General features: G+C 49.6%; 1 protein-coding gene across 4 annotated transcripts in view; it reads left to right on the top strand.

The window, feature by feature from the left end:
- Positions 1 to 25,915, top strand: part of C8AH16orf96 (chromosome 8a C16orf96 homolog) — a 28,873-nt gene extending 2,958 nt beyond the window's left edge. Inside the window, exons 1-16 of one of the 4 annotated variants that reach the window (XM_059270081.1) lie at positions 702 to 882; positions 7,870 to 7,974; positions 10,694 to 10,774; positions 10,948 to 11,034; positions 11,109 to 12,567; positions 13,101 to 13,186; positions 13,473 to 13,583; positions 14,736 to 14,810; positions 15,613 to 15,777; positions 17,878 to 17,996; positions 18,393 to 18,455; positions 20,681 to 20,773; positions 21,864 to 22,035; positions 22,217 to 22,310; positions 24,672 to 24,752; positions 25,492 to 25,915. In XM_059270081.1, the coding sequence (XP_059126064.1) occupies positions 784 to 882; positions 7,870 to 7,974; positions 10,694 to 10,774; positions 10,948 to 11,034; positions 11,109 to 12,567; positions 13,101 to 13,186; positions 13,473 to 13,583; positions 14,736 to 14,810; positions 15,613 to 15,777; positions 17,878 to 17,996; positions 18,393 to 18,455; positions 20,681 to 20,773; positions 21,864 to 22,035; positions 22,217 to 22,310; positions 24,672 to 24,752; positions 25,492 to 25,655 (3,054 nt within the window). In that variant the 5' untranslated portion in view covers positions 702 to 783 and the 3' untranslated portion in view covers positions 25,656 to 25,915. Of the gene's footprint in view, positions 1 to 701; positions 1,104 to 7,869; positions 7,975 to 10,693; positions 10,775 to 10,947; positions 11,035 to 11,108; positions 12,568 to 13,100; positions 13,187 to 13,472; positions 13,584 to 14,735; positions 14,811 to 15,612; positions 15,778 to 17,877; positions 17,997 to 18,392; positions 18,456 to 20,680; positions 20,774 to 21,863; positions 22,036 to 22,216; positions 22,311 to 24,671; positions 24,753 to 25,491 lie in introns of those variants that run through there. The other 3 variants (XM_059270082.1, XM_059270080.1, XM_059270084.1) reach the window with 3 other exon arrangements.
- The last annotated feature ends 1,853 nt before the right edge of the window (positions 25,916 to 27,768 follow it).

Raw genomic sequence — 27,768 nt, 5'->3', positions numbered from 1 at the left:
CTCAGTGAGTCAGGAAGTCCTGGGACCCTGTGGGAACACAGGGACCTGGGTCTGTGGAGTGCTGGACGGAGCAGGAGCCCTATCCGGCCAACAGAGCCAGACGGAAGCGTACCAATCATCCTGCTGAAGGGAGGGGGCTGAAAAGCCAAGCTGTGAGAGTCCATTTATATCAAGTGTCTAGAAGAGGCAAGTCCAGGCAGCCGGAGAGTAGATTTGTGGTTTCTAGGAAGAAGCGGCATGAAGAGTGATTGCTGACGGAGAAAGGATTTTCTTTCTGAGGAGTAAAATGTCCTCAAACTATGCAAAAGGATGGAAAAGATAATGTATGTGTGCAGGAATAGAACAGAGCAAGATGTGCCTGGGCCAGCATCGGCTTTGTGAGGGTTCAAGATAGCACTGCTGGAGACAAGGCTGTCCCCATGGCCTGGCCTATGGCAGGACGGACGGGTGGACACAGATGTCGGAAGTGCTAGCCACAGCCTGCCTCCATGGTTTTTGGCCTTGGTGAATAAAGACTTCTAGAATTCTCAAGTGCCTGAGCAGATCACCTATCCAGCTCTGGAGAGGTCTCGTGGACAGGTTCGAACCTGGCACTGAAACCCTGAGAGGCCTGTTTGTACTGATAAGGATGTCCCAGCCTGATTGAAGTTGCCCAGGGTTACCACAATGACCCATTGAAAGAGGTTGCCATGGTAGCTGGCGCAGCAACAGTGAAAACTGCTCAGCTAAGCTAAGTGTGTACATGCACCAGACAGTGAGGACGGCAGGCCAGACACCACAGAGATGCTGAGGGTCGCCTCCAGTGAGCCCTTCCACACCCTTTCTCTGGGCTGGTTGGGGGCTTCTGCCCCATGGTGGGCAAGAGGCCTTGGAGAGTCCAAGGTCAGCACATTTGTCCCACAACAAGTCATTATTAAGCAGGTTTAGATCGTAGGGCTTCTCTACCCCAGTACTATAGACATTGTGGGTAGGAACATTCTTTGTGGCTTAGAGCTGTCCTGTGCATTGGAGGATGCTGGGTAATAGCCACAGACACCAGGAGTACCACCTGCTTATAGCAACTGAAAACACTTCCAGGTACCAGCAGGTGCCCACTGACACAGGTGAGGACAGTTGGATTAGAAAACCTAGGCTTGCCCGGCAGTGGTAGCACACGCCTTTAATCCCAGCACTTGGAGGCAGAGGCAGGCAGATCTCTGTGAGTTCAAAGGCAGCCTGGTCTACAGAGTGAGTTCCAGTACAGCCAAGGCTACACAGAGAAACCCTGTCTTGAAGAAAGAGAGAGAGACAGAGAGAGAGAGAGAGAGAGAGAGAGAGAGAGAGAGAGAGAGAGAGAGAGAAGAGAGAGAGAGAGAGAGGGAGAGAAAGAAAGAAGAAAAAGAAAAAGGAAACCTGTGCTCCGGGTTGGGTGTGAGTAACAAGTCTGTAACCGGAGAACTGGAGAGGCAGGATTACCTCAAGGTCAGTTTGGTTTATATATCAGGTTCCAGGCCAGCTGTAGCTAGATAGTCAGAGGCTTTTCTCAGGAAGAGGGGAAGGAAGGAAAGGAAAGATGAAGGGAGAAGGGGAGGGAGGGAGAGAAAGGGAGAAGAAAGAAGAAAGCCTCAGCCATTCTTTCCAGATTGTAACCCAGTCTGTCACCAGCACAGCCAGCTGCAGCCCTTACCCTCCCCACCCCCACCCCCCGCCGCCCGGTACCTGTGCACCAGCGCCCTCTAGCAGGCTTTCCCCAAATTGCAGGCCTCTCCCACCCCTCCACCCCACCCCCACCCCCGCCAGACTCCTCATCTCCCCTAAAGCTGCCTTTGTTGGTCCCTGTCTGATTGAAACCTTGGTTTTTCTTAATGAGTGACTCTGGCACCTGGCTTCATAGGAGAAAATTAAGAATGACATTAGCTCTTTGTTATTAAGATTGTTGCAGCTGGGATTAAAGTCGTGGTGGCCAACGCCTTTAATCCCAGCACTTGTGAGGCAGAGACAGGCGGATCTCAGTGAGTTCAAGGTCAGCCTGATCTACAAAGTGAGTTCCAGGACAGCCAGAGAAACCCTGTCTCGAACAACCAAAAAAAAAAAAAAGAAAAATTACAACATTCCGATTAACTTTGATTTGGGTTGCGTAATGTTGCTTACAGGTGTTGGTTTTAGAGAAGGGTCGGAACTGCTGTGGGAATAGGAACACACACTTTGGACTCTGTTATCACCCTTCCCACAGTGTTGCGAAGTACTTTTCTGTTCTTCAGTTTCCTTTGGAGGGGATGTCATTCCCATTTTTCACAGCTCTAGATATGGCTGTGTCAGCCTGTGTGGCTGATCGCCCCTTGGTGTACCTCTCAAAGGGAGAGGGAGCAGTCACAGTTTGGACAAGCCCAGCTTCTCTGTCTGCTCTAGGCTGGTTAGCTTCTGGACTTGCTTCGCTGTGAGCTCAGCTCCATCCCAGTCCAGTCTGCAGCCTGAGTGCTTTGGGCAGAGGAAGACATTGGCCCTTCCCCTGAGGCCCCTGTTCTCCTAGATCCAGGGCACATCCCAGGCACATGGGGCAGCAGCTGGGTCCCTGAACAGACCCCTACTTTACCCTGCTGCCTTCACTTACGGGGCAGCCCAAAGATTCGTCCATCTTTCCAGATATCTTTTTTTGTGCTTATTGTTTGTTTTTTAGATGAGGTCTCATACAAGCAAGGCTGCCGCAGACTTACTGTGTAGTGGAGGATGATCTTGACTTCCTAATCCCCCTGCCTCCCGGTGCTGGGATTTCAGGTGTGGCCCTAGACAGCGCTTAGCTGTGTTTGTGGAGGGAAGTTATTCCTGCTCAAGGTGTTTGGTCCCTGACTGGCTCAAAGGGAGACAGAGGCGAGGAATCACCAGTGGACAGTGGGTCCTACATATCGCACACAGGTCTTTCGGAAGAATACTTTCCCACCACAGTAGACGAAGACTTAAAAATCCATCCAATCATATCATTGTCACTTTCAACAGAGTTAGCAGTGACTCTTTGGTTTTTCAAGACAGGGTCTCTCTGTGTAGTCCTGGCTTTTCTGGAACTCTCTTCGTAGACCAGACTGGCCTCAAACTCACAAAGATCAACCTGCCTCTGCCTCCTGAGTGCTGGGATTAAAGGTGTGCACTACCACCTCCAGGCTAGCAGTAACAATATGATAGAGTATGTTGTGATGTTTCTAAAATAAAAATGTTGGAAAAAATTGCTGGATATGGTGGTGCACGCCTTTGGTCCTAACACTTGGGAAGCAGAGGCAGGTGGATCTCTGTGAGTTCAAGGCCAGCCTGGTCTATAGAGCAGGTTCCAGGATAGCCAGAGCTAAATAGTGAGACCCTGTCATCAAAACAAAAATAATAATGCCGGAATTCTACTACTTTGTTAAAATATTTCACATGACTGGAGAATTCATGTATTGAAGTGTATGTAGTTCAGCTATGAGTGGGCGTGGGGCAAACAGGGCATTTTTGTATTCCATCTTCTAGGATGGCATCCGCAAACATGCTGTGAAAGCTTAGCATACACACAGTTACTGGCTTGCTTGTCCTGAGTTAGCTCTCCGGTCTAGGTGGGGCCTGGAAGAACACAGGGTTGACACTAGCAGACAAGGACTAGACTCAGTTTCCAGAAAATGAGAGTTCAAGGAATGGTAACAGCAGAGACACAAGCATCACAGGTCTGACGACCTAACCAGAGGTCCTCCTCCTGCAGCCTACTGGCTAGAGCCAGGTGAGAGGCAGCTTTTTTAGGACGGCAAATCACTGTTTTCTCGGATCACCTGCTCTCCGAACAAAGCACAACTCCCAGATTTCAATTCTTATCTCTGCTCATTGGCATTTGTGGTGACAGGGAATGCAAGCTCCAGTATTCCAATATTGATTTGCTGTAGTGCATTTACAGAATTGTGTGACTCTTGCAATCTAATTTTAGGACATTATCAAGAGCTCCAGAAGAAGTTCCTTAATGATTAGCAGTCACTCCCCACTCCTACCCCCTTGGGCTTCCAGCATTTCATTTTATTGCAAGGTTTCACAGGTTAATCTCTATGCCAAATCATTTACGAGTACCTTGTTATTTTATGGCCAAGTAATATTGTGTTTCTATGCATATGCTACATTTGGTTTATCAGCTGATGGACATTTGGGTTTGTATCATTTCAGGCTAGTAAGGCTAGTGCTGTTATGAACATTGATGAACAAGTTTCTGCAGGTTCTTTAAAAAGAGTTATTTTTAGCCAGGTGTGGTGGTGCATACCTCTAATCCCAATACTCAGCTGCAGAGGCAGGCAGAGCTCTGTGAGTTTGAGGCCAGCCTGGTCTACATATTGAGTTCCAGGACAGCTAGGGCCACATATAAAGACTATCTCCAAAAATATTTTTATTTTTGTTTGTAATTATGTTGTATGTATTTGTGTCTGTGTATGAGTATGTGCAAATGAGTGCATTTGCTCTTGGAGGCCAGAAGAGGGCGTTAGAGCCTCTGGAGTTACTTGGGTGCTGGGAACTGAACTCAGTTCCTCTAGAAAGTACCAAGTACCCTTAACTACTGAGTTTCTCTCTAGCACACCCTACTCCCACTTTTTTCTTTTTTTAAAGACTTTGACCTGGCTTCAAACTCCTAGGCTCTGTCTCCCAAGTAGCGGAGACTCCAGACACAAGCGGAGACTCCAGATACAAGACAACTTTTACATGTAATTATCCTGGCACTATTTGTTAAACAAATGATCGTTTCCCTCACTGAATCATCTTGGTGCTTGTGTTAAAAATTCGTCAAGGGGGATGGGTGGCAGTGGCGCATACCTTTAATCCCAGCACTCAGGACGCAGAGCCAGGCAGATCTCTGTGAGTTCAAGGTCAGCCTGGTCTACAGAGTGAGATCCAGGACAGGCACCAAAACTACACAGAGAAACTCTGTCTTGAAACCTCCCCCCTCCCACACGAAAAAAAGGGCTGGAGAGATGACTCAGAGGTTAAGAGCACTGACTGTTCTTCCAGAGGTCCTGAGTTCAATTCCCAGCAACCACATGGTGGCTCACAACCACCTATAATGAGATCTGGTGCCCTCTTCTGGCCTGCAGGGACACATGCAAGCAGAACACTGTATACATAATAAATAAATCTTAAAAAAATTGGTCAAGGGTTAAAAATTAAGAGTACTGGCTGCTATTCCAAAGGACCCAGGCTCAATTCCCAGCACCCACATGATGGCTCACAACCATTTGTATGTAACTCTAGTCCTAGGGGAGCTGATGCTCTCTTCTGGCCTTTGTGGGGCGCACATGTGGTACACAGACATAAATACAGGCAAAAGATTCATACACATAAAATCAATAAATTTTTACTAATTAGTATGTGAACTTGTCAGTTTATTTCTAGGCTGTCACTATTGCTCCATTGATCTGTACATCTGTCCTTATGCCAATACCACACTTTTTCTTTCTTTCTTTTTTTCTTTTGCCGTATTGGGGATAGAAGCCAGGGTACTGTGCTCTGAACCTGAGCTGTGATCCCAGCACCACATAACTGTACCACTGCTTTCGTCTTACAGTAATGTTTGAAATCTGAAGTACAAGACCTCCTATGTGGCTCTTTAAAATTGTTTTGGCTGAGCTGAGCATGGTGACTCACCCTTTAATCCTACCACAGACTTGTGTGGTACCAGTAGAGGTCAGAAGAGTGTGTCCCCTGGAAGTGGAGTTAAGGATGGTTGTGAATCACCATATGGGTTCAGGGAACTGAACCCAGGTTCTCTGCAAGAGCAACAAGTACTCTTAAGCACTCAAGTATTCTCCAGCCCCACCTTAGCACTGTCTAAGTGAAAGATAATGTCACCTGCAAATGCTCGATCTGTAGACCAGGCTGCCCTCGAACTCACAGAGATCCACCTGCCTCTGCCTCCTGAGCACCGGGATTAAAGGTGTGCATCACCACTGCCTGGCTGTTTGTTTATTGAGGCAGGGTCTTTCTATGTATGCACCACCATGACCAGCAGCTAGCTAATTTTGAGACAGTCTTGTGTAGCCCAGGCTGGCCTCAAACTTGTTATGTAGCTGAGGATGACCTTTTTCTCCTGATCCTTCTTCCTCTTCCTCCTGATTTTGAGGATTGTGATCATGAACCGTCACTACCAGCTGTATCAGTGTCTTAAGACAGAAGGTTAAGCCACTGCGCTGAGATATTTGTTTAGTGATGTAGTCACGTCAGCCATGATAAATGCCTCTGTGAACGCCGTTCCTGCAGCCGGTAAGTGCCGACGTGTCTGGTGTTGGCACACCCCCTCTAGACTTCTCTAGGTTACTGCTTTCAGAGAGTATCTTTTTCTGTTCTTTTACTTTCAACTTATTTATGACTTTGAGTTTGAAATATGTCTCACGCCTGGAAATTTAGCATTCCTGAGGCTGAGGCTGAGGCAAAGGACTTCAAGTTTCAGGCTAGCCTGGACTACATAACAAGACTGTATCTCAAAGAAAGAAAGTGGGGGTAGGGAGAAAGAAAGGCAGTGCTCTTGGCTGAAAGAAAGAAGCACAGGAAGAGAAAGACATGGCATTTTGTGCCTGGAATCCCAGTGCCGGATGCAGAGTCAGGAGGACCTGCTGGCCAGTCAACCTAGACTCATCAAGGAGCCCTGGTCCAAAAAATAAGGTGGATGGTACCTGAGGAACAACACCCAAGGCGACCGCTGGGCTACACACAGAGATGCACCTGCATACATGAACACACACACAATAAAAAGTGTGCTTTAGACGGCATGTAGCTGGATCTTCCTTCCTCCCTCCCTCCCTCCCTCCTTCCCTCCTTTCCTCCCTTCCTCCTTCCTCCCTTCCTCCCTCACTCCCTCTTTCCTTCCTCCCTCCTTCCCTCTCTCCCTCCCTCTCTCCCTCCTTCCTTCCTTTCTCCTTCCTTCCTTCCTCCTCCCTCCCTCCCCCTTCCTCCCTTCCTTCCTTCCTTCCTCTTTCTTTCTTTCTTTTTTCTTTCTTTCTTTCTTCCTTTCTTTTTTCCCCTCCAAACAGGTTTTCTCTATGTTACCCTGACTGTCCCAGAATTCTGTAGACCAGGCTGGTCTCACAGAGATCCACCTGCCTCTTTCTCCTGAATGCCGAGATTAAGGTGTGTGCCACCACCGCCTGGCTCACTCTCCACCTTTTAATGGAAAGTTCCATACATTTGCCCTGCATATAACTGCAGGCACTGGCCTGTGCCATTTTGCTGTTTGCTGAATGTTAGTTGTACATTGGGGCAGCTATACACATAATCACTTTCCCTTCACAACCATTTAGAGTGGGCAAATAATCAATACCTAAAAAGTCCCAATCATCGTCAGCTGAGCCATGATCCCACCAGTGCAAACATGAGTTCCATCCCAGAGGTGACCTTGCTAGTCCCCGACTTCCTCCGTCACCAACCAGAGTCAGTCTGTACATGTCAGAGAGATCTTTGAAAAATGTGAACTCACAGGACTTAGGAGGCAGAGGCAGGAGAATTCTAGTTTGGTGTGGGCTGCATAGTAAATTCCAGGCCTGCCTGGGGTGCACAGAGACTGTGCCTCTAAAAGCCAGTCAAACAGTCAATAGGTCATGTTTAATTAAAATAAGTAAATATGGAAATCTAGTCCCATATCCCCTGCTTCTGATCCTCCAAGTGCTCCCACACAGGGGCTGCTTGTGCTGTTTCTCTCAAGACCATCACGGCCAATATCCATCACACACACACACACACACACACACACACACACACACACACACACTGGTTTGTGGGTACATCCATCTTAAGCCTTCCGAGAACCAAGAGGATCCCATAGATGGCTGTCACCAAGAGCTTCTGCTCTGACTGAGTCCTGTCACACCTGATTCCAGGGTTCCCCCTTTTCTCCCTGTGCAGTTTATGAAGACTTTGCAGGACTTGCTCACTGACCTTCATGTACTCAAGAACACTGTTGAAACCCTCCAGAAGGACGTGGACCTGATGAAGTATATATTTGGAAAGGTAACCATCTCTCGACCCTTACCCTTTGTTGCCATGCTGGTTAGACCTCTAGGGGATAGGGCAGTAAGGAAAATTCTAGAAGGCCTGTTCTTAGAGAATGTGACCATAAAGGGAAGAGAAGGGGTTTAACCCACCCTAGCCATTTGTCCTGTCCCCCTGAACTTTCTGTGGTCCCCCCACATTCCCCACTCTCCTTCCTTAAGCATCAGTTATCAGTAACAGAGACCCAGTTCATCTTGACTTAGGATAAATAATAGAATTTATTGTTTTACTTTCTAAATTGCTTCACACATGCTTTGTTTTTTAATTTATATGTATGGGTATTTTGCCTGCCTGCGTGTCTGTGCACTGCATGCATGTCTGGTGCCTGCAGAGGCCAGAAGAAGGTGTCAGATCCCCTAGACCTGGAGATACAGACGGTTGTGAGCCACTATGTATGTGCTGGGAGGTTTAGAGTTGTCCAAGAGTTGGCAACTCCAGAATTCAGTATCACCAGCTCTCCTCTCATTGGAAGCATTAACCACACTAAAAAGCGGGAAAAACTGAGCACAGACACATAAACTCTTTCTGTAACTCCAAGTCATCAGCCTGAACACAGCCTAGCCAACCATGGAACGGCACAGAATCCCTGGAGCAAGAGGCAGCAGCCTCCCGTCCACAGCTGATGCAATCGAGCTGCAGTCAGGAGCCAGGTGCTCACCTCCAGACCAGCAAAGCAGCCGAGGTTGAGTCATTTTACCCCAAACAGTGTGGTTTAATGTGGCATTTGAGTGTCAGAATGATCTGGGGCTGGGTCAGGAAGCAGGACCTTGAAATGGTAGTGTCTTAGTTAAGATTTCTTTCTTTCTTTCTTTTTTTTTTTTTTTTTTGGAGACAGGGTTTCTCTGTGTAGCTTTGCGCCTTTCCTGGAACTCACTTGGTAGCCCAGGCTGACCTCGAACTCACAGAGATCCACCTGGCTCTGCCTCCCGAGTGCTGGAATTAAAGGCGTGCGCCACCACCGCCCGGCTTAGTTAAGATTTCTATTGCTGTGACCAAAGACCATGACCAAAAAGCAAGTTGGGAAGGAAAGGATTTATTATTGATTAGGCTTGCATTTCAGCATTGCTGTTCAGCACTGAAGGAAGTCAGGACAGGAGTTCAAACAGGGCAGGATCTTGGAGGCAGGAGCTGATGCCATGGAGGGGTACTGCTTACTGGATCACTTCCCATGGCTTGCTTAGCCCACCTCTCTAGCTAGAGTTTTTGTGCCTGGCCCACAGTCAGGACAAATCTTTGTCACCCACCAGTCCCACAGCCATTCAGACCCGACCAAGTAAACACAGAGACTTATTTTGGTTACAAACTGTATGGCCGTGGCAGGCTTCTTGCTAACTGTTCTTACAGCTTAAATTAATCCATTTCTATAAATCTATACCTTGCCACGTGGCTTGTGGCTTACTGGTACTTTACATCTTCCTTGTCCTGATGGCAGCTGGCAGTGTCTCCCTCACCCAGCTTCCTGTTCTCTCAATTCTCCTCTCTGTTAGTCCCGCCTATACTTCCTGCCTGGCCACCGGCCAATCAGTGATTTATTTATTGACCAATCAGCAACACATTTGACATACAGACCATCCCACAGCACACCTCCTTATAGAACCCAGGACCAGAAGCCCAGGGATGGCACCACCTACCATGGGCTGGGCCCTTCCCATTGATCATTAAATGAGAAAAGGTCTTACAGTGGGATCTGAAGGAGGCACTTTCTCAGCTGAGGCTTCTTCCTCTGATGACTCCAGCTTGTGTCAAGTTGACACACAAAAGCAGGCAGTACAACTAAAAAGAACACCTTGGGGCAAGTCTGTCTGAGAAACAATTCCTTCTTGGCCCAGCTCTTGCAGATTTGTTTTTCTGTTTCATTTTCATCTGCTCTGTAACAGGTCTCTAACAGCCCAGCCTGGCCTCCAGCCCGATGGGTAGCAGAGAATGACTTAGGTCTTCTAGCCTTCCTGCTCCACAGCACAGTGCTAGGATTACAAGCATGCATAATCACTCCTGGTTTTATGCAACACTGGGGATAAACCTTGGGCCTCATATATGCTTAGCAAGTACTTTATCAACTGAGCAACATTGCCACATGAAGATTCTCTTTTGTTGTTGTTGGTTGGTTTTTCTTTCTTTCTTTTTTTTCTTTTTTTTTTTTTTGGAGTGGGGGGGTTCAAGACAGGGTTTCTCTGTGTAGCTTTTGGAGCCTGTCTTGGAACTCACTCTGTAGACCAGGCTGGCCTCAAACTCACAGAGATTCACCCGCCCCTGCCTCCTGAGTGCTGGGATTAAAAGTGTGGGCCACTACCGCCCGGCTGTTTTTGTTTTTTCTTGAGACAGGGTTTCTCTGTGTAGCCCTGGCTGTCCTGGAACTCACTCTGTAGACCAGGCTGGCCTCGAACTCACAGAGATCCACCTGCCTCTGCCTCCCAAGTGCTGGGATTAAAGGCCTGCGCCATCACTGCCCAGATAAGATTTTTTAATGTTTTACCCATTCAATGTTCTGAAAAGCTCAGAGACTGTTGAATGTTTTTAGCCTGGCACTTCCCAAACTTTTTCTTTAACCGATGGAACCCTTTTTCTTTCTTGGAAAATTCCATTCTTTCATTCCAAACTCAGTCACCTAATATGTTGAGAAGCAGCCAGGCTGGGACCAGAACCTGTACCCCAGCCTCAGATTGGGCTTCCTGGACAGGTAAACCCAGAAAGAATGGAGCTTGTTTGTGAAGACTTGAAAATACAGAACCGGAAGTTGGGTGCCCTGCAGCGGGAAGTGGTGAGATCCTGGGATTCTGGTCTCTTGCCCTGGGCAGTGGGAGCTGGAATGGGTGTGAACAGCATAGTCTGGAAAGGGTTTCAGTGAACAAGAGCAGGTAGTCATACCTATGCCGTCAACAGCCACCCCCAGCCCTACCCTGGCTCACCCTCATTCTCCATCCCACTGCACAGATTACCCTCCAGGACAGGCTTCGCTCTGTCCCCCAGTCTGAGGACATGGTGCTCTGGAGTGGCCTCCACGAGGCCATGTTCACTCAGGTGAGTACAGGAGAAGGAGGAGTGGCATAAAGGTATCCTGAGACCAGACAGTCAGCTCAGCCCCTCCCCTGCAGGCATCTTCTAAGCCGGAACTGGATATGACCAACGCATGGCAGAGCTTGTCTTCTATTCCAGAGACTGTCTTGGGGCAGTCTGAGGATGGTGGCTACCCCCTCCAGAGTGCCATCCCTTTTCAGACAGTCGTGCATTTTGAAGCTGCAAGAGCCCTTGAGGAGGAGGAGCTTGCTCAGGCCCTTGAGTTTAGAGGCCCTCAGCGGCCAGAGCAGGCTCAGGCCTCCATGTCTCAGTTTGTCACTGGGTCTGCACTTGGGCCTGGGAATGTACCAGGGCCTAGTGGGAGGCCTGGTTTCATCCCAGCCCCTTGGTCTAGACCTGGACTGGCTGCCCCAGGTCCATGGCCCTTACCACCAAGAGGCTGGCCTGGGGCTAACGCTTGGCCTATGGGTACCTTCCAGCCTAGTCTAGGTCCATTTGGCCCTCAAGGCCAGATGTACAGGGCTCCTTTCCCAGCCATGGAAGTTGGATCATCATGGCCTCAGCCACTGCCACAACACCAAGGTTCTAAAGCAGGAACCCACCGGCTTTCAGATCTTCAAGAAATTGACTATCAATATGAGTACATTGAGGAGTATCAGGAAGAGATCCCTAAGGATGAGGCTCCCCAGGATGGGATTCCCATGGAAGAGGCTCCCCAGGATGGGATTCCCAAGGAAGAGGCTCCCCGGCATGGGATTCCCAAGGAAGAGGCTCCCCAGGATGGGATTCCCAAGGAAGAGGCTCCCCGGGATGGGATTCCCAAGGAAGAGACTCCCCGGGATGGGATTCCCAAGGAAGAGACTCCCCAGGATGGGATTCCCAAGGAAGGGGCTCCCCGGGATGAGATTCCCAAGGATAGGATGCCTCAGCGCAGAGCCCCCAAGGATAGAGCTCCCAAGCACAGAGCCTCTAAAGATGTGGCTCCCCAAGACAGAGCTCCCAAGGACATGGTCCACAAAGACAGGGCCGGGAAGGACAAGACCCCAGGAGCATCATTAAATCTGAAGAAGCTGAAGTCTGCGGTTGCCGTGGCTGTAGCAACTGCTGCAGCTTATGCAGCTGCAGCCAACACCGCTGCCCAGGCAGCCAAAGTTGCTGCCAAGGCAGTCAAAGATGTTCCTGCAACCAAAATGGCTTCTTTAGCCTCAACCATGGCAGCGGCAGGGCCTTTAGGGGCCTTTGCAGATTCCCTGGGTGCAGGACTTAGCCGTGGGGCCACCAGCTTCATTCCCTTCAGTGATGATGATCTGGAAGACTTAACTGAAGAGTTCACCCCAGCTGTTCAACCCACCAGAACCAAATCAGTCCTGTCCCAGGCCATGTTGACTGCCATGCAGGCTGTGAGTCCTGAAGAGAAGAAGAAGGCTGTCCAGTACTCCATGAGCCATATAGCCCAGATTCCTGTCAGACATGACTCCCTGAAAGAAGAGGTTGCCCATCTGTCAACCAACCTGAACCAGCGCCTAAATTACCTAGGTAGGCCTGGCCAACCACGGGGAGGGCAGCAGAGGCTCAGGTCCTCCCTGTAGTCTGGCTCCTTAGGCTTCCTCAACGAGGTCTGCATTCGAACATTAACCAAACAAAGCCCATTCCTTTGGCTTAAGCACTAGCCTCTTAATAATTTATTCTTTTTATCTTGAACTTTTGATCCCCCTGCCTCCATTTGCTGAGCGCTATAATTACAAGTATACAGCACCACACTTAGCTTTTTTTTTTTTTAAGACATAGCTCTGGCTGTCCTGGAACTCATATGTAGACCAGGCTGGCTTCGAACTCACAGAGATCTGCCTGCCTCTGTTTCCTAAGTGCTGGGATTCAAGGTGTGCGCCACCATGCCTGGTTCACATGTTCTTTTGTGAAGTTTTAAAAACTGTATCAGAACATCTGCCCATCCTCTTCAACTCACCCTCAGGTTCACTTTGTTTCTTCGGGACGTGGCACAAGCGTGGGAACTCTTCCATCATACCCCATCATTCCTCCTAACAGTCACTCCCTCTTTTCACTTTCAGCTAACATGGGAAGCTCTGGAAAGCTTGGTAACGTAGTGAATGTCCTGGAGGAAAAGATTTTTAACCTCCAGAAAGCCAGGCTACAGGTTCGTGCCATGGTCAGAGAGGAGCTTTTGAGAAGATGGGGGCTTGGCTTGAGCTGGAGACCAGCCTCTTGACTATCACCCAGTCACGCTCTGTGGGAGTGAGTGGGGTGGTCTATCAGCTGCATCCATGCAGAGTCCATGTTGTCCCTGTCAGTAAGTAGTCCATGTGCTTTCAGAAGCCAGACTGGTGTGCGCACACCTGGCATCTCTTCTTGATCTCAGGGCCCGTTCCATTTTGGCAACATCAGAAATAGAGGCCTTAGATGTCATTGTCTCTCCCATTTAGGAAGAAGAACTTGAGAGAGTTTGGGGCCACCAGATAGATAAAATGAAGAGTAACTACGTGGTGCTGGACAGGATAGTGGAAAAGCTCCAGATTCGCATGGATGACTTCAAGGTCCGGAGGTCGGAGGACCAAGAGGGAGGCACAGGAGAAGTCCCCTTGGGACCGTGAGACCCTCCCCAAAGCGTTTATAGAAGGGTCCACTAAATGAAGGGAAACAGATGACATTTTATTCTGCATAAATTACACTTCAATTAGCCAGGCAGTGGTGGTGCACGCCTTTAATCCCAGCACTAGGATGGCAGAGGCAGTTGGATCTCTATGAGTTTGAGGACAGCTGGTCTATAGAATGAGTTCCAGGACAGCCAGGGCTACACAGAGAAACCCTGTCTCAAGAAACTAAAATAAATAAATAAATAAATAAATAAATAAATAAATAAATAAATAAATAAATAAATCCCAGGGGCTGGAGAGATGGTTCAGCAGTTAAGAGCACTGGCTGCTTTTGCAGAAGACGTGGGTTTCATTCCCAGCCCCCACGTGGTAGCTTAAAATTATCTGTAATTCCAGTTCCAGGGCATTCAATGCCCTCTTCTGGATTCCATGAGCACCAGGCATATATGTGGTGCCCCCACACACATGCAAGTAAAACATCACACATGTGAATCTTTTTTTAAAATCCCCCACGCATAAAGGGTTTCTCTGTGTAACAGCTGTGTCTGTCCTGGAACCTGTTCTGTAGCCCAGGCTAGCCTTGAACTCACAGAGATCCTCCTGCCTCTGCCTCTGCCTCCCGAGTGCTAGGATTAAAGATGTGCACCACCATCGCCTGGCATGGGAGGTATTTATTAGGTGGAGACAGGCCATCTCTAATAGGGGATTTCATGAAGTTTTATGATAGGAATTAAGGGTTTCCCTCTAATTCTTGAGCACAGTGTATGGCCTGCTGATACCAGAGTACACTCGGACCCCACTGTAGGTTAGATGAGGTGAACTGGCCTGAAACATCTTGGAAACTGAATGGCCAGCACCAGTGTGTGCTGCCTTGGGATGGCCTCTGGTGACACCACCGCCAGGGGTAGATTGTCCCTAGTCTCACGCGGCTTCTCTTCTGTCCCAGTCGCCTGTGAGCATGACCTCTAACCCAGCCACCTGCTTCTTACCCATCTGGCTCCAGTTCCCTTGCTAGCATATGGCAAAGTTGGAGGCACAAAGCAGATTTTACCCTCAAGGCCACAATAAAGGCTGTCTATGCTCTGTTCTCAGACCCTCAAGGACGAAATCCAAAGGCTGGATCTGATTAAAGCAGATAAAACCATAATGGATCAGGAGCTGAAAGAAGTGAGTAAACAGAGGGTCCCCTGCCTCTCACTCCCTGTCAATCCTGTGCCTCTGATTTGCCAATCAGGATCAGAATTACCCAGGCAAAGACAGCAACTAGCATTCCCTCTGCCTCTATTCATTCAGGAATTCTGGGAGGCCTCAGAAGTTACCTACCCACTCCTCTTTCCCATGACTGGAGATTAGTGACACTATTTATTATTTAAAAAATCAGAGCTGGGTGGTGAGGGCACATGCCTTTAATCCCAGCACTCAGCACTCGGGAGGCAGAAGCAGGTGGGTCTTTGAGTTCAAGGCCAGCCTGACCTTTAGAGAGAGTTCCAGGACAGCCAGGGCTACCTAGTGAGATCCTGTCTCAAAAAACAAAATAAGACAAAAAAAATCAGGCATCAGGCTGGGGAATGGATGCAGCTCAGTTGGTCAAGTGCCTTCCTAGCATTCAAAAAGCCCTGGTTTCAATCTCCAGCACTACATGAACTATGCACAGTGGCATGAACCCATAAGCCCACCGCTGGAAGCAGAAGAATCAGAAATTCAAGGTTATCCTTGACTAAGGGATACAAGGCTAGCCTGTATCCCATGGTATACATGAAACTCTGTCTGTAAAAATATAAACATAAAATAAAAGTCACACATCAACTTTCCTGTTTGGCTCAGATCCCACAGCTGTGTCTGAGCCAGTGTAGACACCGCCACTGAACTTAAGGCTACACATTCATGGCCTTCAACTAGAAAAACTGACCACAGGGATCAGGGGTCTCCCTCCCCAGCAATCTTGCTGCCCTGAACCCCCTCTGCCTAGAAAGCTGATAAGGATGCTTTAGCAAGCAAGGCAAGCCGAACGGACCTGGAGGTGGTGGCGATGGAGCTGAATGAGATGGTCCAGAGCATGCTCTTGAAAATCTCCACCCAGGAGAGTGACTGGAAGAAGTCGCTGAAGCACCTCAGGAAGGACCTGAACACCAAGGTGAGCCTGTGCTGGGAGCGATTGCCCTGGAGCTTGGCAGCTTCAAAGAGTGAGTGCTGATGGTTTTGAAGAGCAAGAACTTGGAAGCAGCTCCCCGGGTGGTCCAGGACCCGTGACTCCCAAGTCAGAGCAAATGTGGTGTTTGTACTATGTCATCTGAATGAACCACACGAAGCCACTTCACAGATTGGTCCCAGATGTGACTGTTGGCAAATTGCTTCAGTGTCTCATATACTGACTCCTCCTTAGGGCCACTTAAGGGGCCTCATCACATGGCAGCCACTTTCCCTGACACACACACACACACACACACACACACACACACACACACCCCAAGTAACCCAAGACAGTAAGAAGAATGTGCCATGTCTTTTGCTACTCAGCTGTGGAAGCCACTCCCATCATTTCCGCCCCCTCCTGTTGGTTATACCAGTTGGCCCTATTCAGCAAGAGGGATGACTCCAGTGGCATGAGTCCCAGCCACCTCTGGAGTCATGCTGGAGGCTTAACTCTTGGGGTGGTACAAGCAAACTAACAGGTTGGGGTGGAGGAGGCCTTCTGCAGAAAGGACCATGCCTGCCGTTTGTCCATGCGTCACTCAGCGACTACCTCGGTGTGCCACACCTGGGGAGTGTAGACAGGGAGTCCCAGGCATGCCTCCTCTTGCACAGTGTCACTGAGACGCAGCAGTGACAAGGCTACACGGTTCTTCTAACTATGGTGGCGAGTTTAGAGTCGGGTGCTCTGGGTTTGAGTCTTACACAGGCTTCAGCTTTCCCATCTGTAAGCTGGAGATTTACTCATTCAGCATCTATGCTCCTTGCTGGGTAAGCAGTGAGCCAAGCAGATGGGGGCACCGTCTTTGTGGAGACAGTTCCTCAGAGAAAGGACACAAGTCAATGCAAAGCCACAACCCCATCGCATTCCACAGAGCAGTTGGCCTGTGTGTCTCTTGCTCCAGTACAGCTGAATCTAAAGCCGAGTGACAAGTGACCCACATAGGAATTTGCATATAACTCACTGAACTCAGGGATGAGGGTGGTGTGGTGCACAGCTGGTATCCCAGCACTCAGGAGGTTCACAAGTTCAAGTCCAGCTTGGGATACAGTGAGTCTGGAGGTCAGCTGAAATAATATAGCAAGACCCTGTCTTATAGGGAAAAGGAAAAGGGGTCCAGAATAGACAAGTCCTAAGGATAAAAAGTAGGTTATTGGTTGCCAGGGGCTGAGGATTTGGGAGGAAATAGGGGTAAATGGAAATGAGATTTTCTTGGAGAGTCATATAGATGTTCTAAAATAGACTATGAAGACAGGTGTGGAGGTGTAAAGCTACAATTTCAGCCCTTCCGATGCCAGGGCAGGGGATGGTGGCTTCCAGGCCAGACTCAGCTCCATAGTGAGGTACTGGCTCAAAAAGAAATAATAAACTGCCAGGCGGTGGTGGCGCACACCTTAATCCCAGCTCTCAGGAGGCAGAGGCAGGCGGATCTCTGAGTTTGAGGCCAGCCTGGTCTACAGAGCAAGTTTCAGGATGGCCAGGGCTACACAGAGAAACCCTGTCTCAAAAAACCAAAATAAAAAGTAAGCAAGTAAGTAAATAAATTTTCCAGGCATGGTGGTGCATGCCTTGAACCCGGCTTGGGAGACAGAGGCAGATAGGTCTGTGAGTTCAAGTTCCAGGACAGCCAGAGCTCTGTAGAGAGACCCTGTCTCAAAAGAAAATTTAGAAAAAAAATTTTTTGATTGTGATGGTTACACAACTTTATGAGCATGCTAAAGCAATTGTCTACTTTATATGCAAACCCTCCATAAATATTTTTCAGATGTGTGAAAGTCAGAGTATAGGGTTCACTGGAGAAGTATTTTTCTAGCCTCTAGCCCTGCAATTGAGCAGCAGGTTTGGAGGCAGGAGCTAGTGGCATTTCCTGCAAAGGCTACTGGGAATCTGACTTTGCAGATTCCCGATGCCAACAGCACCCATAAAGGTATGAGCTGAACGGTTTTCCCTTTCCTGGGTCTCTTTCTCTTGTTCTTTGTGTGACTCTACAGGTTGTTGGGATCAGCTAACTAACAGGCCTTCTTTCTTCCTTCTGATTGGCAGCTGGTTCACAGTGATCTGAATAGCTTGAAGAGGGACATAGAAGAGATCTGGAAAGTAGTTCGGAAGCTTCTGATAGAAGGCCTGCGATTCGACCCAGACAGTGCTGCAGGCTTTAAGAAGTGAGGGTGCTGATACTGATACTGTTGTCAACAGAGAGACGCCTAGAGTTCTAGAACTTGGCCGTGGGGACGGGGGCAGGGAGGGCGGGATGCAGCAGAGAGCTTCTAGGCTTCTCTTCAAATGAAGAAACTGAGGCTCAGAGAGGGAAGGGAAACCAGGATAGGCCCACACAATTGGCAGGCCTATATGATGGCAGAGAGGCTTGCCGTCAGGTTCCGTATATCTTCCTCTTCCAAGGGTGGCTTCGCAATCCTGGGTCAGCATGGGGTGGGAAACCACAGCGCTCTGTCCCGGGGCCTCAGGCATTGACAAAGGGGGTTGGGGGACCTTAAGTTCACCCCACCCCCAGCCCCGGGACCTGCTAACCTCTGACTACTGACCTTCTTGTCCTCCAGGAAACTGTTCGAGCGCGTGAAGTGCATCTCCTGTGAACGGCCTGTAGAGATGATGACCGGCCCGTGAGTACCGCCGCCAGAGGGCGCTCTCCGGGTTTGCAGGGTCCAGCACGACTTTCCTACAGTCGTCACCGATACACACCGTGACTCTGCTCTGCAGACCTCAGGCACATACAGCTGTTCCACATGCGAACGCACACAACTACCTATGCGCTCGTCCTTCCACACCATTCTATAGCCACCGTCGCCTGCCCCCCTCGGTGGTTCCCTACACAGGGGAGTAGGTCTTCTCTCTCACCTTTACCACCTAGTCAGTGTTTTGTACCAGAGACTGAGTCAGAGCCACAAAAAAGAAAAAGGACAGACGGATCACTGAGGTAACGTAGGAATTTGTTGTTTCTGAGTTCACTAATCTTTTGGAGACAGAGTCTTGCTGTGCAGTCCTCCCGTATCACGGCTGCCATCATCGGGATCTCCGGGGCACATCTTCAATCCCAACTCCTTGCCCTTACTTTGACACCATTGTAAAGGGCGTGGTTCAATGGCCTGTCCCACTGCAATTGTTGCCTCTAGTCAATTCCACTCGGTCCCCCAAAGGCATCCCCAGTCCCGTTGGAGTCACTTCTCATTGCCACCTCCTGTAGCCCAGGAAGCCATTTGTCTTTCCCAACTGTTTCCTGTAAACGGGACTGTACACTATGTGACCTTTGGTGTCTGCCTTCCTTACTGAGCTTAATGAGATTCCTCCACGTTGTAGCAGAAATCAATGCTCCGCTCCTTCGTTACAGCTGAATAATATTCCATGGTATGGGCAGAAAACCTTTTCGGCATTTGGGATGCCTCTTTCAGCTGTTGTTACTAGTGCTGCTGTGAACATTGGTGGGTATTTATTTGAGGACCAGTTTCCCATTGTTTGGGGAACAAACCTTAGGAGAGAAAATGCGGGGTCATACAGTGACTGTAAGCTGCCAGACAGTGATCTGTCCTGGACTGCTGATCTCTGCAGAGCTAGGCCAGCCTTGGGACCCACAAAGCTGTCACAGCCCCCAAAGCAGCAGGGAGCTGTAGGGCTTCCACCAGGGTTTTCCTTTCAAACCACAGGATGGCATTGCGGTTTTGTTGACAGTAGTAAAAGGACTGGAAACAGCTGGGGGCTGAGGCACGGTCACAGCAGATGGTGTAGACTGAGCTGTAGAACACTGGTCCAGTGGGACATTCCCGGGGAGGAACCAGTCTCTGCACAAACTGTGCAGTCCTGGGTGGAAAGCTCCATCCGTGCACGTGTGCCGAGGACTAATGTGACCAAGAATCTGGGTCTTAAATCTTGTCTGAATTTTGTTAGCCACTTGTAGCCACTGGCTACTATGCTGGATAGCACGGCTGTGGAAGAATATTAACAACTAGAAAAAATGATAAGTGAAATCAAGCATATGTATGTGATTTTCCCATTTTCTTTAAAGAAATTACATAAACATGGACAAAATATTGGAAGGATATGAATGTCAAAGTCTGTCCCTGTTCTGGTGCTTGTTTCCTTGTGCCTTTCTGTACTTTATAAAATGGAAATCAGTATGTTTCACTGAACATGTTTCCTTGAAGCTTACCATCAGTACAGTAAAAAACACTTCTGCATGTGTGTGACCGCCGCACAGATGGAGAGGTGGAGCGTGCCCAGCTCCCTGGAAGGCTGTTCTGGATTTATTTTTATTTCCTTATGGAGGCAAAATACACAGGACATAACCTTAGCCATCTGAAGGGAGCTCCTGCATGGAGTGTCCACGGTGTGCATCCTCCATGTGTGCCCGAGTCCTCTACCACGCCCCTTCCTTCCAGGCAGTGTGTCCCCTCCTTGTGCCACAGCTCCTGGCAAACATCTGTCTGTAACAAATCTCTAAGATTTACCTCCTTTGGTTTTGGACTACTATTTATTTTTTATTACTGGAGAAAGGCATGTGTGTGTGTGTGTGTGTGTGTGTGTGTGTGTGTGTGTATTCCAAGGTAGTCTTAACCTTGAATGAAGTATGTACTAATAATACAGGCTGACTTTGAACTTGCTATCCTACTGCCTCAGTCTACCAAGTGCTGGGATTATAAGGGTTCACCACTACCCCTGGCTTGGTTTTCACTTTATATTCTGAACAGCGTTTGTATCTTTCCCCCAACTGTCAGCTGCAGACAGAGTTTCAGAGGGTGGAAAGTCCTACACTTCCTCTCTCCAGGCCTGGGAACCTGGAGCCCTCTGCTGGCCATGTGCACCTCCCGCAGCCCTGGTCTCTCTTCCTCCACAGACACCTGATCACCATCCGCAACACCCGTGGGCTGTCACAAATGAGGCCAAACAGTGCCAACAGCTTCGAGTATCTGCAGAGGCAGCTGATGAGGTGAGGGCCATGCCCACCCCCATCCTCGGCGAGACCCAAGACCTCTGCCACAGAGGCTTTCCTTCAATGCAAGAGCCAAAGAGGGCCTGGGAGGTTGGGGGTGGCTGTTAAGTGCACCGAGGACGGTGGAAGACAGGAATCAACATTTGCATTGGCATCTACTGTGGGCCTGAACTTAGGTGGGTCTTGTAGCAGAGGCATATTATGCTAGCTACTCAGGAGACTGAGGCAAAAGGATCTCAAGGTCTTCCTAGGCTACAGAATAAATAAATAAACAAACAAACAAGCAAACAAACAGAACAAAAGGGCTGGGGATATAGCTCAGTGACAGTGTTTGCCTACCCTGCACAAGGCTCTGGGTTCAATCTCCAGCACTGCTGAATAAATGGGTGGGGGGAGTGGAAATGGGACGGCTTCTAGGAGGGCTTCTCGCTAAGTCTTATAATCCCTGGAATCTAGTATTAACATGCTTGTTTCCTGGTGGGTGAGTAATTGAGGATCCTGGGAGCCCTTGCTGGGTCACATGGCTTCCTTTGGAAGTGTATTCCATTATCATCCCACTTCACAGTTGAAGAGACTAAGACTATGTGACCTGTCCAAGACCTCAGCTAGGGAGTGGCTGGGGAGTGTAGCTGCTATCATTTTTCTCCCTCAACCTAGCCTGCTACCTGGACCTCAGCTCCATTTTCCTCGTTCTTGGGTCCCAGGGGTCCTTCCAGGGCCCAGCCTGTGTGAGCTTCTGGCCAGGAGTGGGACAAGGGTGGGGAGAAGGAACAGCTAAGCATTAATAATTGCCAGGGGATGGATGAATGACTGTGTTGGCCCCCTAAACTCCTATGTCTGATGACTGGGGTCCAGGGCAAGAGCATGAACTTGGCAAGGCCAGACCTGGGCTCCAGGGGTGGTTGGTTCAGAGAAGGGAGTAAGGGGTATTTCCCTCCTAGAATTGTCCATGTCTGTATCTGCTAACCACACTTCAGGCCTGCTTGCTGTACCACCCATGTCTTTGACACTGTCCGGGCCTTGGGGCCTGTGCCGGGCTCCTCTGGGAAGGTTCTCCATGTGGCTGCTGGCCTTCTGCCCTGTCTAGGGAACAGCAGCAGCAGCTGCATTTCCGGAACTTTGGAGTCCAGGAAGAGGGTCTGGGCTCCCAGAAGGACTGGGGTGATGGACCCCGAAATGAGACTACCTTCAAGCACAAGTCACATGACCTGTCAACACTCTACCCTTATGGTGACCCTGTAGTGATGGACTATGACACTGTGAGTCTGGGTGTCCACAGAGACTGGACAGCAGCATACCCAGCCCCAGGTGTGGGTGAGGTCCTGAGCTGAGGGTACCTTGAGGCCGTGCCCTGGCTGTGCCTGGCTCTGGGCATCTGTGTGCATCAAGGCAAAGGGGTGGCAGTGGAGACTCTGACTTGGGACCTGGGCCATCCCACAGGCCGAGGTGGACATCCTGGGAGTGGATGGGGTCCTGTACAAAGGCCGAATGAACAGCCAGACTGGGACTCGGATTGGGGAGAAGGACCTGGCAGGTGAGGAGCATCAGTGTTTCCTGGGATTCCTTCCCTGAGGTCTAGTTCTGCTGGCCAGGACAGGGAGATGCAGGTGGACTCGGGGCTGGTGCTGCCTCTGGCCAAGGAGCCCTCGTGTCCAAGAGTAAGGTCCCCATTGTGTGCTGTTACCTCACCAGGCACCAGGAAATAGTGAGAAGCAGAAGTGGTGAATGGCCCCCTGTGGCCTGCTGGCTGGTGGAAGGGTGGGTATAGCCTTGTAAGCACGTAACAGAAGGCAGGAATCCATAGTGATAAACAGGTAAAAAACTACTTGAAGGAGCCAGCCATAGTAGCACACACCTTTTGGTTTTTGTTTTATTTGTTTTCCGAGACAGGGTTTCTTTGTGTAGCCTTGGATGTCCTGGAACTCACTCTGGAGACCAGGCTGGCCTCATAGGTGGGTCTCTGAGTTCAAGGCCAGCCTGGTCTACAGATCAAGCTCCAGTACAGCCAGAACTACACAAACAAAACGAAATAAACAAAAAAAAAAAAAAAAAAAAAAAAACCAACCGACCTGAGGGACTAAAGGTAGAACTCAGTGATATAGTTCATAAATGCAAGGCCCTGGGTTCTTTCCTCAGTACTGGAAAACAAATGAATAGCTGAGCTGAAGAAAGGCCCCAGCTTTAGCAGCTGGACACTAGCAAAGGCTGGCCTAGGGAGGGCTGCTGGGGTGGTGTGAGTGAGTTGTGCCAGGCAAAGCTGGTCCATGGGGGAGCAATTAGAAAGCTCCTTGAACACCTCTGAAGAAGGAACAGGAGTTAGTCAGTGAAGGGTGGCGAGGGAGGAGTGTGGTCTGTGTGGAGGGATGGCAGGTTCAAAGGCCCTGTGGTAGGTTGGGTAGAACTTGGGGAGTATGAGTCTACCTGGAGCATAGAAACTGGAGTACAGGTAAAGAACCATGGACAGGACCAGACCCAAGAGGTCAAGGGTCATAGCAGCAAGAGACCCCAATCTTTGTGCAGTTTGATTCAGTTGCTGGGGTTATTCTGGCGTCTGAGACCCCAAGATTCTTGATTTCATCACTGGGTGTATAATAAAATAATACAAAACTGGAGCTTCTCTGCACACAGAGATGGGATGTTTTCCTCTGGGAAGGGTATGTCTAAAGCTTGCCCCTGCACAGTCCCCGAAGCATTCACATCAGGAGTGATAGAGGATCCCAGAACGTCTATAGGAATCCCATGGGCTGTCCACGGACGAGAGCACTAAGCCTAACATGCAAAGAAAAGACATGCTGGACAGAGGACACACCCCACAGCAGCTGCTGAAGCTAACCACCACAGCCCGGGGCCCCAGGACAGTTTCCCTAGAGCTGCAGTCCTAAGGCACAGTGCAGCCGGGCGGTGGTGGCGCACGCCTTTAATCCCAGCACTCGGGAGGCAGAGCCAGGCGGATCTCTGTGAGTTCGAGGCCAGCCTGGGCTACCGAGTGAGTTCCAGGAGAGGCGCAAAGCTACACAGAGAAACCCTGTCTCGAAAAACAAAAACAAAACAAAACAAAACAAAACAAAAAACAAAAAAAAACCCTAAGGCACAGTGCAGGCAAAGCTATACTCTCCTCAGAGCTGCCCAAAGTCTCTCCTGGTCCCTGCCAGCTCCTGTGGCAGTTGGAGCCTCTTGGCAGGGGACAGATCACTCCAGCTGCCATAGCCTCCTCCTCCTCCTCCAGGTCCTTTTCTTCTGACTTTCATGAGGACACTTATCACTGGACTTCAGGCTTAGTGTAATCTAGGGCCATCCATTTCAAGACCTGAAATTACACTTGCAAAGATCTTTTGCTCCAATAATGTGTGAGTTCCATGAGAGACCTTTTAGGATCCCACCATGTAACTCACTCACGGCCTCACCCTATTACCAAGAGAGCAGAACAGCATCTCCCATGCCCTTTGCCCAGGCAGGAAGTGACTGCTCAGCAACCCCAGTGCAGACCTGACGGGAGGGACTGAGCTGGGCTTCAGGGATCACTAAAGCGGGACAGCAGGGCTAATGTTTGATGAGCCCTCCAGACTGCTTGCCCAGGGAACCACGAGAGAGAGGCATTTCACAAACGCACAAGGAAGGTCCTCTTCGTGTGAAGCAGTCTCAGGAGAGGAGCCTGGACCAGTGGGGAGACCCTTAATCCCATCTCCATCACTGTAGACCTTCTAGAGTGGTTGAGGGTGGGGCTTTTCTCTCAATTGGTACTATATTCCCCAAAATCACATAATAAAGCAGAGCCTGAACTGTGACAAGCTCAACAGCTTTACCTTGCTTGGTCCTCACCAGAGTGGAAAGCCTGGCCTGATGTAGGAGCCAGGACTCTGGACCGGTCCCAGCTATTCAGATCTTTTCTCCTCAGCTGTGAAGGTTTCGTATGCCCCAGTTCAAAACATGGGTGATCGTGTGCGCACCGGATCCTTACTTGCTCCAGGCTACCCCCGTGAGTACCTGACCCACCTGGGGTTCTGGCAGACCTCCAGCTTCTACTGACCCTTCCCCTTTTCCCTCACCTTTAGCCTGGGCCTCAATGACTCATCTCTTCCATTCTTGCCTGCTCTGTCCACATCCTGGAAGCCATTTGCTCTCTGGCTAGGAAAAAAGGCTGTGGGCCTCTAGCTGTTCTGGGCTTCTGCATTCCCCTTCAGGGGAGTTTCTTGGCCAGTACCTATCCCCAGAGGTCCCCCTGGCTGCAGAGGTGGGACAAAGGAGGCCATTTACAGTCCTGAGCTTCTTGTCCAGGGCTGCCAGGAGCCAGTCTGAGAGGACTGGGCCTTGAGCGTCCCTGGTTCATACGTATCTCTGGACCTTAACATTCACAGAGCACTTCCTCCTGCCTGCCTCTTCTGGTTCTTGTCCTGGTTCAGCAGGGTGCTGCTGTTTGTCCTTTCCAAAGACAAAGTAGCTGAGGCTCAGTCCAGACACCTGATCCCCAGCTCCAAGTCCCCTGCCTTCCAGGTGCACCATTCTATCCTAGTGCCCATGTTTGGAGTTACGTGTCTTAGTCACCCTTGAGGAAGCGCTCAGGACCAGGACCAGAGGAGGTGCAGCAGCCAGCCCTGCCATGGTTTACAATGCACCTCTAGGCTCTGGCTTCTGTTCCCTGAGGGGGAGAACTCCATCAGGCCAGCAGCTTCCAGAAATGTTGAACACAGCTCGGGTTTCTCCTGCTTCCTCTCCAGCCTTGGGCCCCCGCAGCAACATCATCAACTCTGCCACCTCTCCACATTCTGCCGCAACAGTGGCTCAGCCGCCATCTCTGCCACCGGTGCCACAGCTACCGCCACTGACACCACTCTCAAAGGACCCGCAGGAGGCCCCTGGATCCACCAGGCACTTGAAATAGCTGCGCCTGGAGTCCCTAGTGAGCCCACAGGTTGCAGAGGAGCACACCAACCCGTGAGACACATGCCTGTGACCCAACTACCATGGGGTCCCCTTCACTCTAAAGAAGAGACCTGGGACCCTGGGTCAGACCCAGTAAAGGGTACAGGGATCCTGGATATAGGGGGAAGGGTCTGCATAGGGGACCCATGTTGACTCAGTGCTTAACTATGTATCTAAAATATAAACCACACAAGCCTTGTCCAACATTTTCATGAATAACCCAGCTTTTGAGTGAAGTTTTTCACAGAGCCAACTGAATTTCTTAAGCAATTCCCCCAATAGCACAAAGTGGTTTTTATTTATTTGTTTGTTTGTTTGTTTGTTTGTTTATTTATTTATTTATTTATTTATTTATTTTCGAGGCAGGGTTTCTCTGTGTAATTTTGGTGCCTGTCCTGGATCTCGCTCTGTAGACCAGGCTGGCCTCGAACTCACAGAGATCTGCCTGGCTCTGCCTCCCAAGTGCTGGGATTAAAGACTTGCACCACCGCCAGCCAGCCACAAAGTGGTTTTAAAACAACCCCTTTGGGTTGGCAGAGTGCTTGCCTAGCATGCACAACCCTGAGTTTGACTCCTTAGCACCAGAGGAGCTGGGACAGTGGAATAAACTGGAAATACCAGCACTTTAGTTGGAATGGCAAGAGGACCAGGCCAAGGTCACCCTCACCTACATAGTGAATTCACCGCCAGCCTGGGACACATGAGACCCTGTGTCAAACAACAAAAACAAAAATCCCTCTCCTTGGCATTCTGCTAAGATGTTTTCAGGATTGGCTTCTGTCTCCTTGAGTTGTCTGTACAGGCCAACAGTTCCCCATGGGAAGCAAATTTCACCATGCATTATTTTTATTTTCTGTGATCATTTCTACCAGTGATCATTATCATGAACTGAATTGTTTTTATTTGTATGTGAGAGGGTAAGCCCGTGTGTGTGTGTGTGTGTGTGTGTGTGTGTGTGTGTGTGTGCGCGCGCGCGCAGAGACCAGAGGGAGATGCCGAGTGGCCTGCTCTATCATGCTCCACCTTACTCCCTTGAACTGCACATGCAGCTAGACTGGTGGCCACCAAGTCAATGACCCTACTTCTGACCCTATCCTCTACTGCTGGAGTAGCAGGTGTGTGTAAGATTCTACCCAGCTTTCTCCTCCTCCACTGCTGGAGTAGCAGGTATGTGTAAGACTCTACCCAGCTTTCACCTTGGGCTCTAGGGATTTGAACTCAGGTCTTCATGCTTACGAAGCAAGCACTCTTACTTGTTGAACTATCTCTTTGGCTTTAATTATTTTTGAGATAGGGTCTCATGTATCCTAGGCTGGCTTTGAATTCACTCTGTAGCTGAGGATGACCTTGATCTTCTGATAATTCAGTGTCTACTACCTTCGTGTTGGGATTACAGGCCTATGCTGCTATACCCACTTTCTGCAGTACCGGGAATCAAACCAGGGACTTTGGCATGTTTGCATGTACTCTAGCAACTGAGCTCTATCTCCAGCCCTTGAATTAATGAACCATTTACTTACTCTTTTTTTTTTTTTTTCTTCCCAAGACAGTTTCTCTGTGTAGCCCTGGCTGTCCTGGAACTCTCTCTGTAGACCAGGCTGGCCTCAAACTCACAAAGATCCACCTGCCTCTGCCTCCTAAACACTGGGATTAAAGGTGTGCACCACCATTTACTTATCTTTATGTTTTAACTAATCCACAAAGAGACTGGCATGGCACCATTGGAGTAGTCTAGGACTGTGGGGTACCCTCCAAGGCTGGAGGACTGCAAACCTACTTTGAGCCTAGCAAGTTCCCAGCCCATGTACTTGCTGGAGGAACAAACCCACCTGAGATCCCGTTTCCCTGTGGCAATTAGTGACTAGTCCTGGGGCATGAAGTGGAAGGTGCGAGTGTGACTTCCTCCCCTAGACTCTCAAGCTGGGCTATTCCTTCTATCAGTCTGTTTTTCTCTCCTCTTAATCTTACTCCCTCATGGTCCTCTTGTGTCTCCTCTCTCTTCTACTGCTGAGAGTTCACCCCACTTCACAGACACACAACTTTCCTGAGCACAGGTTGGGGGCATGGCTCCT

The sequence above is a fragment of the Peromyscus eremicus genome, chromosome 8a (genome assembly GCF_949786415.1).
Source record: "Peromyscus eremicus chromosome 8a, PerEre_H2_v1, whole genome shotgun sequence".
Lineage (NCBI taxonomy): Eukaryota > Metazoa > Chordata > Mammalia > Rodentia > Cricetidae > Peromyscus > Peromyscus eremicus.
Note: the sequence above shows the minus strand (reverse complement) of the source record. Positions and strands in the feature narration are given on the sequence as shown.